Source organism: Strigops habroptila, chromosome Z (genome assembly GCF_004027225.2).
Source record: "Strigops habroptila isolate Jane chromosome Z, bStrHab1.2.pri, whole genome shotgun sequence".
Taxonomy (NCBI): Eukaryota; Metazoa; Chordata; class Aves; order Psittaciformes; family Psittacidae; genus Strigops; species Strigops habroptila.
Window position 1 is genome coordinate 72,006,985 of NC_044302.2, and position 18,008 is coordinate 72,024,992.

At 37.3% G+C, this 18,008-nt stretch overlaps 1 protein-coding gene across 15 annotated transcripts in view; it reads right to left on the reverse strand.

Annotated features, from left to right (window-relative positions):
• KDM4C (lysine demethylase 4C) overlaps positions 1–18,008 on the reverse strand; it is a 266,115-nt gene that overhangs the window by 179,400 nt on the left and 68,707 nt on the right. Inside the window, exon 9 of one of the 15 annotated variants that reach the window (XM_030511837.1) lies at positions 4,435–5,409. The exons of 13 other annotated variants lie outside the window; for them this stretch is intronic. In XM_030511837.1, the coding sequence (XP_030367697.1) occupies positions 5,404–5,409 (6 nt within the window). In that variant the 3' untranslated portion in view covers positions 4,435–5,403. Of the gene's footprint in view, positions 1–4,434; positions 5,410–16,498; positions 16,944–18,008 lie in introns of those variants that run through there. One more of the 15 variants, XM_030511836.1, reaches the window with a different exon arrangement.

Here is an 18,008-nt window from a genome sequence, read left to right on the forward strand (position 1 = left end):
CTTCACTGCTTTGGGACTACAACATACCAAATCTATTTAAACTGATTTTGTACAGGACTTAATCCTCATCCTCGTGTGAGGCATAAGGTTTCATTTCATTTTTAGGAAGCATTTCTGGAGTATACACCCCTATTCATATCACAACAGGTTGGTACTGCAGACCGACATGAAACTGATAATGGACTGCTGCATTCCTCTCATCAATCACCATAATACCCCTTTCTGGGAATCTCTGAAATACAGATACATATCTCTGGGCCAGCCTTTCATTCTTATCAAGTCTATGTCAAAAATCCATATACCAAATTAGTATCTACACACCACACCCGAAACCAGCAATAAGGACAGTAGAATAAATAGTTATCCAACAGTACACCACGCAGAAAATACAGCCTTTTGGCTGAGGATCCCCAAGATCAAGGTGCTGTAGAAGAATGGATACTTAAGGCCCAAGCAATCCTTCTCTCTGCAGAAAGTAGGGAAAGGTACTTCGTGCTCAGCTTGGTGGTTTGTACAGACATTTTTTCCCAAACTCTCTCCCTTCCTCCTCAGCACTGTATGGAGAATTCTGTTCTATTTCAGCTTCCTTTAAGAACAGATTTTATGCAGAATCATTAGGACAGTGAAATCTTCTATAAATATGTCATAAACGTAGTATGTCTCAGTTTGCATATCATTTCAGTAAGTACTAAAGCAGTACTGATGTGCAAATGAAAACACTATTGCAAGTGTAAAGAAATGCAAAGCAAGCACAAGGGGATGCAAGACAGTCAGTCATATGAGAAGGAAATGTTAATTTTCTTTCAGATTAATTCCTCCCCAGGCTTCTCCCAAGAGAAGGGGAGTATCATGTGGGATGATAACCAAAGGGAGGTATTCAAGCACCTCACCATATCTAGAAAAACGTGTATCTCAAAATGTATATTCTATACCTGAGCAGCTGAAAGCAAAGTGTACTGGAATTTTTATTTTCTCATTTCAGTGTCCAAGAGCATAGCTGCTCAAGCGTTAAGTTCAAATTGCAACCGGTTGCAACAGGCGGGTGTCCAAGTGTTGTCACCTAAATAAGCCCTATTCCTAATGTACGGCCTTTTTGTCTTGCATCATCAAGACAATAAAAATGGATTCAGTAGTTCTGAGATCAGACAACTAATGGAGGGTAAATTAATTTAAAATACCCTCATTACTCCTTTAAGGGGAAAAAAAAAAAAAAAACCTAAACCCTGTTATCAAGAAATTCAACAAAACATAGGGTATGGGAAGAGATAAAAAAAAGGGGGCAGAAAGGGAAACAAACAAATAACAACACAGAAACAGAATCCCTGCTATTTTCTTTACTACCTGCCACTTCTACACACAAATATACTAAATGTTGGGAATGAATGGTTTTATTATAATAATAATCTATGCCATCTCATCACCATACAGAATAGAAGCAGAGATATCTACTATACAGCTGCGGTATTATCTCAAGTCCCAGAAAAGACACATTGCATTTATTTCTAATCGCAGTTGCCAGGGAGGATGGACCACAACAAAAACACACACACAAAAACCAAAAAATAACCCACACTTGTGGCAGTACTTTTCCTTTCTCTTGCACTAAAATTGCACAAATACAAGTTTAATTAAATAAATAGTTCAACAGAGTTTGAGACAAAGTTAAAAAAAAAAAGAAAGCAATCCACATCTTTTCATAATTTAAATGGAACTAGTTTAAATAGAGCTAAGACAAAAATATTATGAAAGCACCAGATCAAAATATATTTCTAACAACACACTCGTCACATCAATACTCTGGTTTAAATGTAGGTTCTAACAGACAGTCAGAGTGAGATGCTACAGATACATTTGTTCATGACTAGTTTACCAACTTTCTTCACAAATCATATTCTCCAATATTCTGAAATGTCTGTTGCAGACAGAACTCCAGCAATATGTGTTGAAAGTTTACTTAGTACATTACTACCCAAGAACACCTTCCTTAAATTCATTAGTTGCCAATCATCATGTTAAATAAGCACTTTAGGTATTTTATATTTTAATGGAAATATGCCTAATAAAATCGGTTATGCCTCAACTGGTCCTACACTCTTCAAAGAAAAGCTCCATTGCTATTTGTTCAATATTACATATATAATAATTATGAAACAGCAGTGACATGAATACTTGGTTATTAAAAGCATTTTAATAAACAAGGATCTTCAGAATATCAAAGTTATTAGGAAGAAAACCCATATCCCTTTATTCTAGAGCATGGCACAATGCCAAGTCCATAAGAATATGGTAGCACGATAAATTATCTAGCTAGTACATTTTAAGAAGTTCCCATGTCTCTACCAAGACATGGTAAAGGTTCACATACATGTGCCTGGATACAGGGCTGAGAATGAAAATGCTTAAGCTCTGCAAGTCATCCAGTTTGTTATGCTAGCTGCTTCTTTTTCACTTAAGCCTGTTATAATAGATAATAAAATCACCAAAGGGAGTCTGGAGTGATATTTCTCTAAAACTGTCTTTGTGTTCACTACAATTAATTGTTTTTAAAATATGAAACATTTTTAGCATAGAGAAAATGCAGAGTCTAAGATGTTAGGTCATTTTAAAACTATTTACCTAATGTACGCTTTGCTAGTTCAATTTGCATACACATACTATGTTCATTTTGACTATCTAACAATGGTATATTTAATTAACCATCTGTGTATATTCTAAGGTATAATCATATAACCAGTACTACAGTTATACATGAAAATTCTGTGGGTTTTTTTCTAAATAAAATTTAAAAAGTCTAAGAATTATTACTTGCATTTGTTTCCCAGACTAAGCTTCAATACCTGCTGAAGTTGATTTGAAATTGTTCCCATTTTGCAACAAAGTGGTAGTGTGAAAGACTGAATGATTTAACCAAATCCTGTAACTGGGGACAGATCTGGAACTAGAACACAATACATGACCACAAATACCTGTGCAAAAAATTCAATGCAAAAGCTATATTGTACCAAATACCTACAATCTTCATTATATGTTCTGCTATTTTTAACAGGACGCAGTACTTAGAGTTCTATTGTTATTTGCATTATAAATATTACAGCTTAAACAGTGGCAAATTAATCTTCAAAGCAATTTTGGTAATAGAGGAAGACCAGCATTATCCAATGCATTTGAAACAAAAATAAAGAGATGGATGCAACTGCCTGAGGTCATTCAGCAAGCCAAGGGCAGAGCTGCAGCTACAACTCAAAATCTTTTAATCCTAGTCTCATGTTTTACCACTGGTAAATGCTGCCTGTCCCAGGCTGTTAGTGGGAATTATATTTATGCTCTGACAGTAGACTCTTTGAATGTGTGATGCCCAAAGGAGTAGATGAAAAACAAGAAACCATATGTCTGAAGTCTTTCTGAATATGCCTCAAGAGCATCAGAAATATGAAAGCACATTTTCAAAAAAAAATTTGCCACACATGAATATCCATTTTAGGATTCCTCATATGTTCTGAAAGAACTGAAGGAAAAACTGAATGGCAACATTAAAATTAAAGAACTATCATAACAGATTAGTATTAACATGATGTACACTAAAAGGTTATGGTACACACATTTCCTAAGGACTCTAAAGGCTTATTTTACTACCACAGCCATAAAACAAAACTCTTCTTGTCATAGCATACAGAATGAATGAGTTGTAATGGAGACCTAAAACTACTTTTTCTTAGTTATCACAGCACAGCTTCTCACTACACTTAATTTACAATACATGTACTCACAGTCTGTAAAGTACAGCAAATTCTTCAAAAGGGATTTAATTCCACAGTAAAACCAAAACAGCTGTAAAAAGAAATGACAGAAAGGCTCCCAAACTTTGCAAGTCCCTATTCCATGGAGAAAAAAAAAAGGGCAGGGGGGAGAGCAACAAACAACAAACCAAACCACTGAAAGGGTGCATCCAGTTAAAAAGTATGTTTTGCCATCTCCACAATGAAGTCTGGACATTTTCTGTCTGCTTATGAACTTAGAGAACACCTCCCATAGGGTACAACTACTAGGAAGTTTATACAGCCTTCTGAAAGTGCATAAGGAATACTAATACCACAGCTCATTGCTTTTTCATCATGAGTTCACATATTTTCTCAGTATTTACAAGTAGGTGCTCCTTTAGTTAAAACCAGAAATATAAAGATCAACAAATTAAATCCTCCCAAGGAAATGTATGAAGTTATATTGCCCTCTGCTGATGAACAGCTAGAATTGGACATAAAACCAGAGCTCATGATTCAAGAAACACTTTGAATAATGTATGTTACTGAAATTCAAATATTTCTTTTGCTATAATTCCAACAGGCTCCAAATATCATTTCTATTTTTCAAAGAATTGTCAGAAAACAGAGCAATATAAAACAGATCTGAAGAAAACATGCAGTTTTAGGGTTTGTTCTGCTCCATGAGTTGGAAAATAAATGTTGCTAGTTTTACTTACCCTAAGATAAAGTTACCTGCATGGTCTCACTTTAAATTATCACCTGAAAATGCCTGTCCAAGTTGCATATTGTTAATACCTTTTTTTTCCCTTGAAATTAACATGAAAACCTACTTAGCAATAAGCGAAACAGTCTACTCCACACTGACGTTCACAGGAAATTTTTTAAAGGAAATGTATAGGAGAGGTTAGAAAAGAACCTTATAGTCAGCCTATAGAGACTGCTTGATGAAGAAAATACACTTACTCAGATGACAAATCTAATAGTATGCTTTTATATACCCTTCAGATCTTGTCTTGGCTAAACACTGGATTTACATTTATACATATTTTAATCATTAGTTAGAAGAAATTCTTGCTGCCTTTTAATTTTTTTTTCCCCAAACACTACAGCTTACTGCTGGCAATGCCAATGTGTTATTAACACCTGCTGGAGCGAGAGAGAACTGTGTGAGCCACCTCACACAGCACCTCAAATTGGAAGAATTTAAAAAAAGTGTTGCTCATTTTAGATTCGCCCTTGTCTAGACCACTATCTTCAGTACAACCAGTTTAAGTAAACAGCAGCAGTGCAGACACAGTTGAATATACTTTGAAAGGCCCAAGTACATCAAATTACAGTGTAAACTCCCTTCCAGCCTTTAACTTCTTTGTCCTGCATGTGTTAAAGCACAAATATTTTACCTTAACTGCACTTTTTGATGTGTTAATTAGATCATGCTAGTTAATTTAATCTCATAGCACATATTTAAGCTCTTATCTACCTCTGATTTTCTTACACTCTTCTTAAAATACGATTAACGTAGTATAATATCACCTTGGAAACAAGGCAGTATACTGCCCCAGCACATAAATAACAATCTTGGATTTTTTCAATAGGATGTCTTCATAATGCCTTTTTGGTTTTGTTTAAACTACAATAGAGTTCAGGCCTGAGCAAAAATGGATAAACAAAAGGAAGTACTTACAATATATTCTAAACAGAAGGGAGCTGTGCTTATCTTAACATCATTTTCTTCCTTCTTTCTGTTTTAAAAGCCACTTTCACTAAAACTCAAGACAACAGAAAAGAGAACACTAAGTTGTGATTTTCTACAATTCTCATCTTGCCCACATAAGAATGGTATAAAATGTCTTAATATATTAACAACATATATTTTACTTATAATATTCATACATACTGCAAGATAACAACAAGAACTATTTGAAAAGGAAATAATAGGAACCATGACAAAATACTAGTGTTTCTTGGATTTTTATAAGTAGCAGTTAATTAACCAACTAACATACAGCGGTGTCATTAAACTGAAATATTCAGCTGTCAAAAAAGAATCACAGAACACAAGTTGGAAGGGACCTCAAGGATAAGCTGGTCCAACCTTTCCTGGCAAAAGCAGAGTCTAGACAAGACGGCCCAGCACCCTGTCCAGATGAATCTTTAACGTGTCCAATGTTGGGAAATCCACCACCTTCCTGTGGACCTTTTTCCAGTGTCTGTTCTCATTGTGAAAAGATTTCCTCTTGTATCCAGCTGGAATCTCCCCAGGAGTAATCTGTGCCCATTACCCCTTGTCTTTTCCATGGGACTCCTTGTCAAAAGGGAGTCTCCATCTTCTTCGTAGCTACCTTTTAAATACGGGAACATGGTGATAAGGTCTCCCCTGAGCCTTCTTTTCTCTAGGCTGAACAAACCCAGTTCTCTCAGCCTTTCCTCACATCAGGCTTCCCAGTCCTTTGATCACCTTTGTGGTCCTTCTTCTGGATCCTCTCTAGCCTGCTCACATTATTTTGTATTGCAGGAACCAAAACTGGACTTTATCTCTGCTGGTGATGCCCTTGTTGATGCAACCCAGCATACTGTTGGTTTGCTTTGACGCAGCAGCGCACTGTTCACTTATATTAAGCTTGTTGGCCACCAGGACACCCAGGTCCCTTTCCACAGACCTGCTCCCCAGGCTGTGCTGCACTCTTGGATTATGTTCATGCAGATGCAGGACCTTACATTTGTCTTTGGTGAACTTGACATGGTTCTTGTTAGCCCACTCTTCCAGCCTATCCAGGTCATCCTGCAGCGTGGTTCTCCTTTCCAAAGTGTCCACTTTCCCATTCAGTTTGATATCATGAGCCAACTTCATCAGGTCTCACCTGATCCATGTTCCACATCCACTTCTGAAGTTACTTGACAGCACTGGGGCCAATCCTGATCCCTCTCAACCCCAATAGTAACAGGTCACCAGGTAGAACAGGAGCTATTTACCATCACCTTCTGCATGCGGCCGGTCAGCCAGTTCCCACTCACTGAATGGACCACTTGTTGAGACTCCAACACATCAGTTTCTCTAGAAGGCTGTGGGAAACTGTATCAAAAGCCTTGGAGAAACCCAGGTAGGCAATGCCCACTGCTCACCCCACATAAACCAAGCAGGGTACTTTATCGTAGAAGGCGATGAAGTTTGTCAAGCACGATTTTGCCCCTGGTGAATCCATGCTGGCTTTTCCTGATCATGGGCTTCATTTGACTTGTGGTAGTCCCAAGAAGGATTCACTCCATAACCTTCCCAGGGACTTAAGTAAGGCTGATGGGCCTGTAATTGCCTGGATTCTCCTTTAAGCTTTTCTTGTAGATGGTGGTGGCATTTGCCTTCTTCCAGTCTCCTGGGACATCCCCTGATCCCGACAACTTCTCAAGGATTATGGAAAGCGGCCTCACAACAATGTCAGCCAGCTCTCTTAACAGCCTCGAGTGGATATCGTCAGGGTCCATCGATTTGCAGGGGTCAAGCTCCTGTAACAGTTCGCAGATCAACTCCTCCTTCACTGATGGTGGGCCTGTGTTGGCATCAACCTGGATTTTTGTTCCCAAGGCCTGGGGCTCAGCAGTGCTGGTAAAGACAAAGGTGAAGGAAGTGTTGAGAACCTCTGCCTTTTCAGCACTGTTGGTGACCTATTCCCCTCTCCTGCTTAACATCAGGCCAATATTTTCCTTCTGTTTCTGCTTGATGTTTATGTACGTGAAGAACCTTTCTTGTAGTTTTTGACATCTCTGGCCAATTTCAATTTGAGCTTTTGCTTTTCCAACTGTATCTCTGCACATCCTGGCAATGACCTTGTAGTTCTCAATGGGTATTCGTCCGCTTTTCTATCTCTCGTATGTTTCTCTTGGTTTTGAGCAGATCCAGAAGCTCACAGTTAAACCAAGGGAGTTCTCTTGCTTTATCTACTTCCCTTCTCTCTACAGAAGATGAATTGATTTGTGCTTCCAGGAAAGAGTCCCTGAAAATCTCCCAGTACCCACTAGCTCAAAAAAAGGAGACATGTCAAAGCTGTGAACAGGAATAGGAGTAAACCAGCAATCAGTACAAGAGAATAAAGGTATTGCCACACAAAGTGAAACACCTTATTTTTATTTCATTTCTATACTGCTGACCACTATTTCTTTTTTCAAAACAAACAAACAAACAAACAAAAAATCCCAACATCTTCACATCTATCCTAAAACTCAAACACTTCAAGTCTGGTCCTAAAATCAGTATTTTTTCATACAACATTCTTACTCACACGTCATAGGATCACAGAGCCACGCAGGTTGGAAGGGACCTCAAAACACCATCTGGTTCAACCTCTCATGGGAAAGGCAGCACAGATTTATCTATCTCATTTCAGTGCTCAATTCACACCCAAAACCAACCCAAATTCCAAACAATGCTTAACCTGAATAACTTTCCTTTGTACTGAGTCCTTGTGGATTAGGTCTCCAAGACCCACTATGGTAAAAAAAAAAAAAAAAAGTTCCTCAATATATTCCAAATACAAATAAAGGCCTATTAAGAGCCTAAACTACACAGCTGAAACTTCACAGCACACTTTAGTCTTTTTAGGGTGCAATTTCAGTTTCTACAATATGTATCATTATAAATGCAACCTAATTTTCTCTCACAACCACCAAGAACTTTTATCCATTATGGCCTCACCAGAACAATGGTATAATTGTTTCCCATAACCCACATTCCTCCTTGTCTACCTCTTCATCTAATCTTCATTTACCTCCCAAACACATTGCTTAGATTCTACATTTTTCAGGATATGTATCGATGCACTTCTGATGTGCTTCTAGGGCAGGGGGGGAAAAAAAAAAAGTTAAAATATTTTCTGTTATGTATTTTTTGTGAGGATCCTGAGCATTATCAGAAGTACAAACCACTTAATTTATCCTGGTATGTAAGTACAGCAGCAAACTCCAGCTCACACATACTTTTAAAACATTCACTGTTGACAATCCATTACAGTGACAAGACCAGAAATAAGAAGCAGATATCAAACTAATGCGGGGGGAGGGGAGGGGGGGGAGGAGAAGCAGAGGGGAGGAAGAAAAGAAAACCCTCAGACACATAAATTCTTTCAATTTTCTATGAAAACAATCTTTTTCACCTTATCCCCAATGATTCAATGCACAAGTGTTCAGACACATGCCTTAAGCCTCCAGATACTTGCATATTTGCAAGTAGAGTATGCAGGTTGTCTATAGTTTTACTGCTTATGCAGTACCTCAGCACTTCTGTCTTGGGAATTGTAAAAAGCTCAATATCCAAGCCAAACTAGGATTTTCAGAATAGGTACCATCATCACCAGAACAAGTGTACTAAGAATATTCTCCATGCATATCTAGCAAGACTGAGGTCTAAGTGAAAGGCTGAAGACAGTTTCATTCACATTATTCCACCTGGGGGGGCGGAGGGGGAACACCACCCAAAAAAGCCTACAAAAAAACCCCACACATTTGACAATGTAGAGGCTGCTTGTGAACATCTGACAACAGACATTCTGCCATCATCTTCTATAAAGTGTTTCAGGATTCATAAAAGACATGAACATGAAACTTCCTAAAAGATGGAAGTGCTCCATCATCCTAATCATCCAGGGTCTTCCAGACTCATCAAGCCAATGTTCCTGTAAGTAACATCCTAACTCTTCCAGGGGAGAATACTTGAAGCCACATATCTAAACCATGTCAAGCTGCACTAAAGCAGCACTACATACACTCATATTGCCTGAGAAGAGATTTCCTAGAGTTACATAGTATTTTCTAGTTTTCAAAGCAAAAATTGTTTCAACCATCACACCTATATCTCAGTCTAGGACATCCTTAGAGGGGGCTTTAGGAGGTCTTAAGGTATTCATTCGAAAACAAAACAATTGCCCCCAGGTAGAAAAAAAAAATGAATGTTTATAAGCATGGCTTCTGGTCATTCTGAAGTGACAGCTGTAAATAATTCAAAGTTTTATGGATCTCATGAAAAGCAGGACTGACATTCTGAGTCAGAAATGCTCAGTGTAAGGACCTAAAAAGTCAGGATGGATTTGGGGAGGGAGGAAAACTGAAAGGGAAGACTACCTTGGTGGGTTTAGAAATAGAAGCCTTAAGACCAGGTTATTCTGTTAAATTAAAATGGTGATCTCAGAACCAATGTGATTACAAAAGAAGTCCTAAACCCAAACGAGGTGCAAAGGAAATAATTAGAAATTGAAGCAATCTTTATTTTAAAGCCCTTCTGAGAAAATACACAAGAAGCCCAAAAATGACATGATAAACTAATAATCCTCTAAGATCAAATGAAGCAATTGCTCACTGAACTTCTCTCATCTTTGAACTTGCATTAAAGCAGTTGGCCAGGTTTTCTTAATTTCACTTGTGGCTTATTAGAATTACCATCTCATTTGTCTTCATTATTGCAAACCACCCACTTTGAAAATTGCTTCTTGGATGGTAACCTTAACAAAATACACAATGCTGTAAAACTGTAAAGTAGGTATTTCCTGAACTTGGAACTAGAATTTTTGTCTACTAGTTTTCCCAGTAAATGAAGAATTACAAAAGGTCAGGAAGCCCCGAATCTTTTCTGCTAGCTACACTCATGCACAGCACTAAAAATCTGAGCCTGCAAGAAAAATACTTGAAAAGATTGAATATTCAGAGAATAAACTCTGCACAAAAGTGTAAGAGCTCAAGGAAGACTGGAGGTCTACCATTGCTCACCTACATAGGAAATTTAAAAGTATTTTCAGAACTGAAAAAGATTACGTTTAGAATCTGCCTTATAAAGAGTCTCTGATTGCTGCTCCTATCATCACATAACCACAGGCTAGGTAAAACAAACAAATGTGTGCCCACATACAAAGGCACAGAAGAAACGATTCGGAAAGGAAAATTCCATTCAAAAACTGTGTAGATGAGGCCCCCAGTGATATGGTCTTGGCAGTCCTGGGGTAATGGTTGGACTTGATGATATTAAAGGTCTTTTCCAGCCTAGTTGATTCTATAATTCTATTCTTTTATTGCCAAATATCCTTCCAACCTATGCATACAGGTAGGAATCATTATAACTGTAGAAAGAACTGATGGGACAATTCACAGACAATTGCTGCTATGATTTCATCATGAAGAAAAATAAAACCTATTAGTCAACCAATTGCAAACAAACTCAGAGAACATACAATGACCAGAAATGAGAGACCCCAGAAAGCACATTCACCTTGGGACACAAACTGCTGCAGATTTCTGTCTAGTTTACCAACATCTCATATAGTTTTTATTCCAGATGTAACACTAAGGTCTCATTAGCTCAGTGTTTTTAAGCTGCTGCTCTGGTACAGAATCATAGAATCATTTAAGCTGGAAAAGAGGCATAAGATTATGTCCAGCCATCAACAAAACACTGCCAAGTCCACCACTAAACCAGGTCCCTAAGTGCCACATCTACAAATCTTTTAAATGCCTTCAGGGATGGTGACTCCACCACTTCCCTGGGCAGCCTGTTCCAAAGCTTGACAACCCTTTTGGTAAAGACATTTTTCCTAATATCTAATCTAAACCTGCCTTGGTGCAAATTGAGGCCATTTTCTCTCATCCTATCAATTGCTATTCGGGAGAAGAGATCAACACCCACCTTGCTACAACCTCCTTTCAAGTAGTCATAGAGTGTGGTAAGATCCCCTCTTATGACAGAATGTATGACAGAATTAACATAGTACCACTATGTTAACAGTATCTGAAGTAATTATTTCTAAGAAAAAGAGACTCCTACTAGTGAGACAACAGTAGTTCAATCTTCCTGACTGAATTTAGATAAACTAAGTGTTAATCAAAGTTCAAAACCTGGTTTTGAGGCTATCACTTCAAAAGGTTTCTGTCTGCACAAATATTTGCAAAGACCTCTGTGAACTCAACTAGTTCAGTATCTTCAGTTTTCCAGTCTTGTGTTAAGGTACAGGCATTTGCCAAGCAATTAGCTCTACAGGCCTGCTTTCTGCTCAGCTTCTCTGACCTTCAACATTTCAGTAACTTTTGCTTTATATAGCAACTCTTTCACATGCACAGATGCAGAAATAAACTGCACTTTTATTACTGCATACTTACAAATAAATGCATGTATATTTTGAGCTAAGGCAGGTGATAATCTTCAACTCTCTTTTTAAATTGCTAGTAACACTAACAAAGGGGGGGGTGGTGTGGAGAGGTGAAAATCAAGTAATAGCAGTAAGCCTTAACGCAGCATTCATGGTGTAAGTTAACGCAGCAAGTGTTTAATTCTGGATTGTTTTCAACATATTCAATATTATCAGCTAGCAACCTCCTTGCCAGAAAATTATTAAAAGGTCATCCAAGTTTGAGACTATGTTGCAATGCTGCACAGACACCAGCCTACAGGGAGAAGCCACAGAGCAAGTTACAGGATGCACAAGGAATTAACAGGATTATGTTGCACTTTAGCAATCATCATAGCAGCTTCAGAAGCTAGTGCTGGCAGCCTCTGAGGTAGCTGGAGCAAAAGAAGCACCTACATCATTTCAGGTCTACAAAAGCATTAATTTGCTTAGGAAGAAAAAGAAATCCAAATAAAATAGGATTGTTTTCCTTCTTAGAAATATTACTATGTATAACATACCTTCACAAAGGGGAAAAAAAAAAAAAAAAGGAAATTATGGCCTGATTTTGCTTTAATAAATGTATGTAAGTGTTAATCTAATTAATATGCATTTTCTTTGCAGTCATTTTATGAACAGCTCTGGAAGGTAAAACAAGATTACTGAATCTTAATTAAAAATAAAAATCCAAACGAACTGCAGCAGCATAATCAATACAAATTACATTATTTAAATTAAGCAGAATTTAATTAAAAGCATTCACATTAAATTTATTCTCTTTGGATTCAAAGCTTTTCCAATTCAAACTGTTTTGTAACAATTCTATAAGCAGCACAGCAGTCAATAAAACTTCACATTATTTTAAATAAGCCATTATGTGCTAGACACATCACTTTTATGACACAAAATACTGATTCTGTGGCATGCTGGAGTTTAGCAACAAAGCCAGAGGAAGAAAAATCTACTCTCCCGTCTTGATTCTGTACAAATGCACTACGCTATCATCCCCCTTTTGATTATGGCAATTCATGTTACACACAGTAACTGAATGGTTTATCGAAGTTATCGCCTCTTTCCTCTTGCAAGACTAGCACTGGGTGAGTACACAGTGGAAGAGCTGTCTCACAGGAATTGTGTATCTGCCTACAAAAACAGATGTAGCACTTCCCATCAAAGTTGAAGAGTCAAAAAGATGCAAGAGACCCACTGATAGTCATTATTTACACTAAAATTCTGCCTGCAATTAAACAAAAAATTGCCTTATTTTTAGAGATGCTGAATTACACTAGTAACTAGGTGCTGTGCTTGGCACCTTCCAAAAGTCAGAAATAAACATGTTTGCTTAGCTGTAGAAGCCTATCAAAATGGATTTATGCCAAAGTAGCTTAAATAAATAAAAACATTCTTGCAGTACAAAATTAGCATTTAATTTATCCAGGTCAAAAATGTTGTAAGAACATATTTTCTGGTATTTATTTCCATATTCTAGCCCAGACAAAGACATGAAATTCAAGAGCATGACACATTTTCAAAGTTTTCTTCATCTAAAAAACACCTCTCTGAATGAATTCTGATTGCACACCAGCTAAAGCAAAGACCTCATAATTTTGAATATCAGATTCAATAACTGTAAGACTTACAACATGGACGAGCAATTTCTTTTAAGATGTCTGGCAGAGTAGGTCTGCAAGATGAAGCAGCTAATAAACAGTCTGTCAACACCACAAATGGAAAGAGGGGAAAGCCCTTCAGAACTACTGCAGAGATGTTTCGGCCACAGACACAAGAGGACCGTGGCAGATTTTACTCCTTTCCTGGCAGAAGGCCCTATAATAAGGAAGAAATAATGAAGACTTAAGAGGAGACTGACACATTCTGAGGAATGTATGCAACGTTATTCTAAGATGACAAGTAAAGATAAAATAATACACATCTTGGAACTCTCCATTACAACAAAGAGGAAATGCTCCCCAGGTTCTAACATGTACCAAAAGTTTAAAAATAAAAAATTATAGTCTCAAAAGTGTCCTTCACGACCTTTCTGATACGTTTCTAAGCTCATGATCAGAGCTCACATAAGAGCTTATATGTTTTTAAGCACTATGATCTGAGGGCTGGAGTACCCCTCCTCTAAAGACAGGCTGAGAGAGTTGGGCTTGTTTGGCCTGGAGAAGAGAAGGCTCCAGAGAGACCTTAGAACAGCCTTCCAGTGCCTAAAGGGGACCTATAGGAAACCTGTACAGGGACTTTTTACAAGGGCATGTAGTGAGAGGACAAGGGGGAATGGCTTTAAGCTGACAGAGCGGACACTTAGATTAGGTATTAGGAAGAAATTCTTTACTGTGAAGGAATGATTTGGCCATCAGAAACTGATAAATATTATCAATGAGCTTGCATCTTTTCATTCTCACAGACCGTGGTTTTGTTTTCCATATACAACTACTGCTTTATTAAGGCACCAGCAATTACATTTTATTTAATTATGCAGAATACAGACCTTTACTAACAAGATGGAGGGGGGCTTGACTGACAAATTAGTTCCTCCTTTCTTACCAAACTCAATAAAGACTTGATTTTAAATGTGCCCGCTACAGCTTTAGAGAAGACCTCAAGAATTTTCCTCTCCATCTCTGTAAACAAAAATAACACAGGCAGCTCTTAAAGGCGCAATCACCTCAAATTCTCATTGTACTTTCTCCACTAAAAAGATGTCCAATGTACACCACAATGTTATTATACTGAAGACCAGCCTAAAACTTAACCATCTTGTTCTTTTACCATATTTTTCCAACAAAATCCTTCAAATTTTTGCACTAATTGAACTATTTCCCTTTTAAGACCCTACTTCTTTTTGTTCAGAGTATTAAACAACACTTGAGACCACTCCTTGTAGGAGATTAAATTCATCATGAAGGCAGGTACTTCTTTGATATTAACCTTTTTGCACACACATAAAAAATATTTGTCCCCTATAGTCAACCATAATCAAATAACAAAAGAGCATTGGAATGGCAAGCACAGAAATTCTCTTTCTATCTCACTCCCTTAAAGCCATCACTTTTCTAACGGGCCACACTTTTAGTACCTCAGCAATCTATGCTCAATTTTTTTTTCACTGTTCCCTCTCTCTTTCATTTCACAAGTCTTCCTGAGTATTTTCCACAAACGCTCTACCTCTGTTTCGGTTATTAGAATGTCTGAAATTGAGTTGGAGATAATTACTATGTTATAGATTTATTGTTAATCATACCAAGTAGCTTAATATTGTCTTATTAGCAGCTCCTCTGTAGGGAATTTGAGGGGCCGGGGACTGTTCTTGATGGTATCTTTCCCGTTTTTGAGTAAATTTTTACAGTCTCTCTCTTGATTCATTGGAAAGAGAAATAAAAATTTTTAAAGGCATGAAAAAGAAACAAAACAAAATTACAGTACCTGAACTACATTTCTCCTCTATGTATACCAGGTATTTATCCCCACAGCACTTAAAATAACCTATCAAAATACTCAGACCTCTCTGCCTTTCTTATGTGCTGTGACTGTTCTCAACATTTGAAAAGGCTACCAAAACATAGCATCTACTGACCTGTATTAAGGTATTCAGAAGAAGTAACTGAAATAACTTAACTGGAATAGGTTAGCAAATGCAGGCATGAACACGACATCAACAGAGTAAGTTTTTATTTTTCATTCAGATGTTTGATGAGTATTTCAAACTGGACTGCCCCAGAGAAGCAGATACTGTTCTAACTCCCTAAACCAATCCACCTTTTTATACACATATATATGTATACATATATATATATATACTTGCAATGAACTTCAGGTGAAAATATTCCCTCAGGATCCCAAGCATGTGGGATGTCGTGGTAAAAGTAAAAACCAGGAGATTTTGTTGTTAAGATGTAGAAGTTAGCAACTGATCTGATGAGGTTGAGTCTGTATTAGCTACAGAGAAAAAACAAAGTCTTAACTGAATTTATTTGGTTATATTGGTATTAAACTTAGAAAAGAATGAAATAACTTACTTCACTCTAAGAATGTACACAAGATCTTGCAATGAACCATACAGAAATGCACTTTATCTAAAACATCAGTAGACCTTTTTCTTCAGTGTTAATACTGTAACCACATTACGGTGACTATATATATCCTCAGAGAAAGATGACACCTTCAAGGTGATTGATTCTGCCTTTTCTGACAACAACTTGAAAGTGGTTAATCCTTCAGGCAGAAAGATAAACCTTAAAAACTGAATACAAACGCACTAGCACCAAGGGTCTTAATTCAACTTGTTCTGCTATAAAACATTTCAGCAAATTATTTCAAGATATACTTCAATAATCTCCTTTTTGTAAAGCATAATTATATGCTTTATTGTGGGTTTTATCTAAAACCAAACCAGTACAAGTTATACAGTTCATTTAAGATCCTTTTCAAGAATTTTAAACCTTAAGGCTTTTTAACTAGTAGCAAACAAGCAAGACCTAATCACCCAAGTAGCAAGCAGAGTGGGAACACAAAACCTACAGCTGAGGCATCTTACATGTTCAGGTGCTTTTCCATGTATCTGCTAGGCTACATAGCTCATTTGTTCTAAAAGTAGCACGTACACTTTATTTGTCCTGGTGTATTTACCTCGGGATGTGGGTATATCATTTAATCTTCTTCATTCAAACAAGCATTCTGTACTGCTCATACTAAGTCAAGGATTTTGAATTGTTTATATATTGTTTATAGATGTCTTATATTTACAGTGTTTTTCATTTAAAATGAACAAAGTAAATAGGCCATGTGTGTTTCAAATCTATGATACTGCTATTCAGCGTTTATTCTTCATTTTTACATAATATTCCAGAGTCACAGAAAAACAGAGAAAATTGCAAGTACATGTTTATCTCCACAGCATGCTTGGCCTGAGCCAGAATAGTGATTCCAGTACCATTTGTAGAAGTGATTCATCTCCAGTAGGGGTGAATCCCGTAGACAGTCCCAGTGGAAGATATATAGATTAACTGAGTGAAAATCATCTTCCAAAACTTTATCTCTACATACAGAAAGAGGAAAGAGATGGCGGTAGGGAACAAGAACATTTGACTTCCAGACAATGTCAGAGAACAATAGAAACTGCATGGAAGAAATACCAGCACAATCATTTCTAGTATCCTAAGACCATATTTCCTTCTGGTGGCACCAACTTACAGGAAATCCATGAAACAGAAGCATTTCTCACCCTTCCAACACTAGTCCACTTGGAGTACACTGCAACATCTAGGACTAGAATTACCTGCCTTAGCTGTGATGACATGAACTTTCTAATGGTTCAAACTCAGAGTCAAAACAGTTGTGAAACAATTAATAATAATAATAACAACAACAATAATAGTAAAGTTGGGGGAGAGCTTGGTTTATGAGAAGGAAGGTTGAGGGTGGTGTTTTTAAGGGAACTGAGCCCTAACACGTAAGTCATATTTTTACTTTGCATCTTTGCCTTGCATACAAAGTTATTCTGGCAAGGCTGGAGAACTGACTTCCTCTTAGAGTAGGAGAATGCAGTTAATTTTTTAGGACTAGTTTTACTCATGCAAATGCTATAAGTAAGAGAATGTAATGACAGATGTCTCACTTCAATTACCCAGGCATGCACTGACACCTGAACCACTTTCTGGTATCTGTGACATCTGCCTGACCCAGAAACATCCATGCATAATCTTAGTCATATGTCCTATAGCATCACACAAAAAAAAGAAGTTAGGCTAGGTACAGATGGAAAAGATTCACGAGAATCCACACTGACCTTCGGAACCACAGATTACTCACAGATAACAACAGTACTTGTGCATAGTGTAGCACAGACTGTGAAAACATAAAAGCACAATCATATGGCTTTGCAGATTATGAAAACTTAGAAGCAGTTGCTCTGGTACTGCTTGGAAAATGGGAAGGTACAAACAAAAAAACAATAGAACATAATTCTCTTTTGCATTTACAGGCAAAAATATTCTGATTATTGCTATTCTTTTCTAATCCCAAAATTTTAGATAGTCCAAATTCAAGATGCCACAGTGCTAGAAGTGCACAAGTTATTGCCCACTAGGAGACTGATCATCTC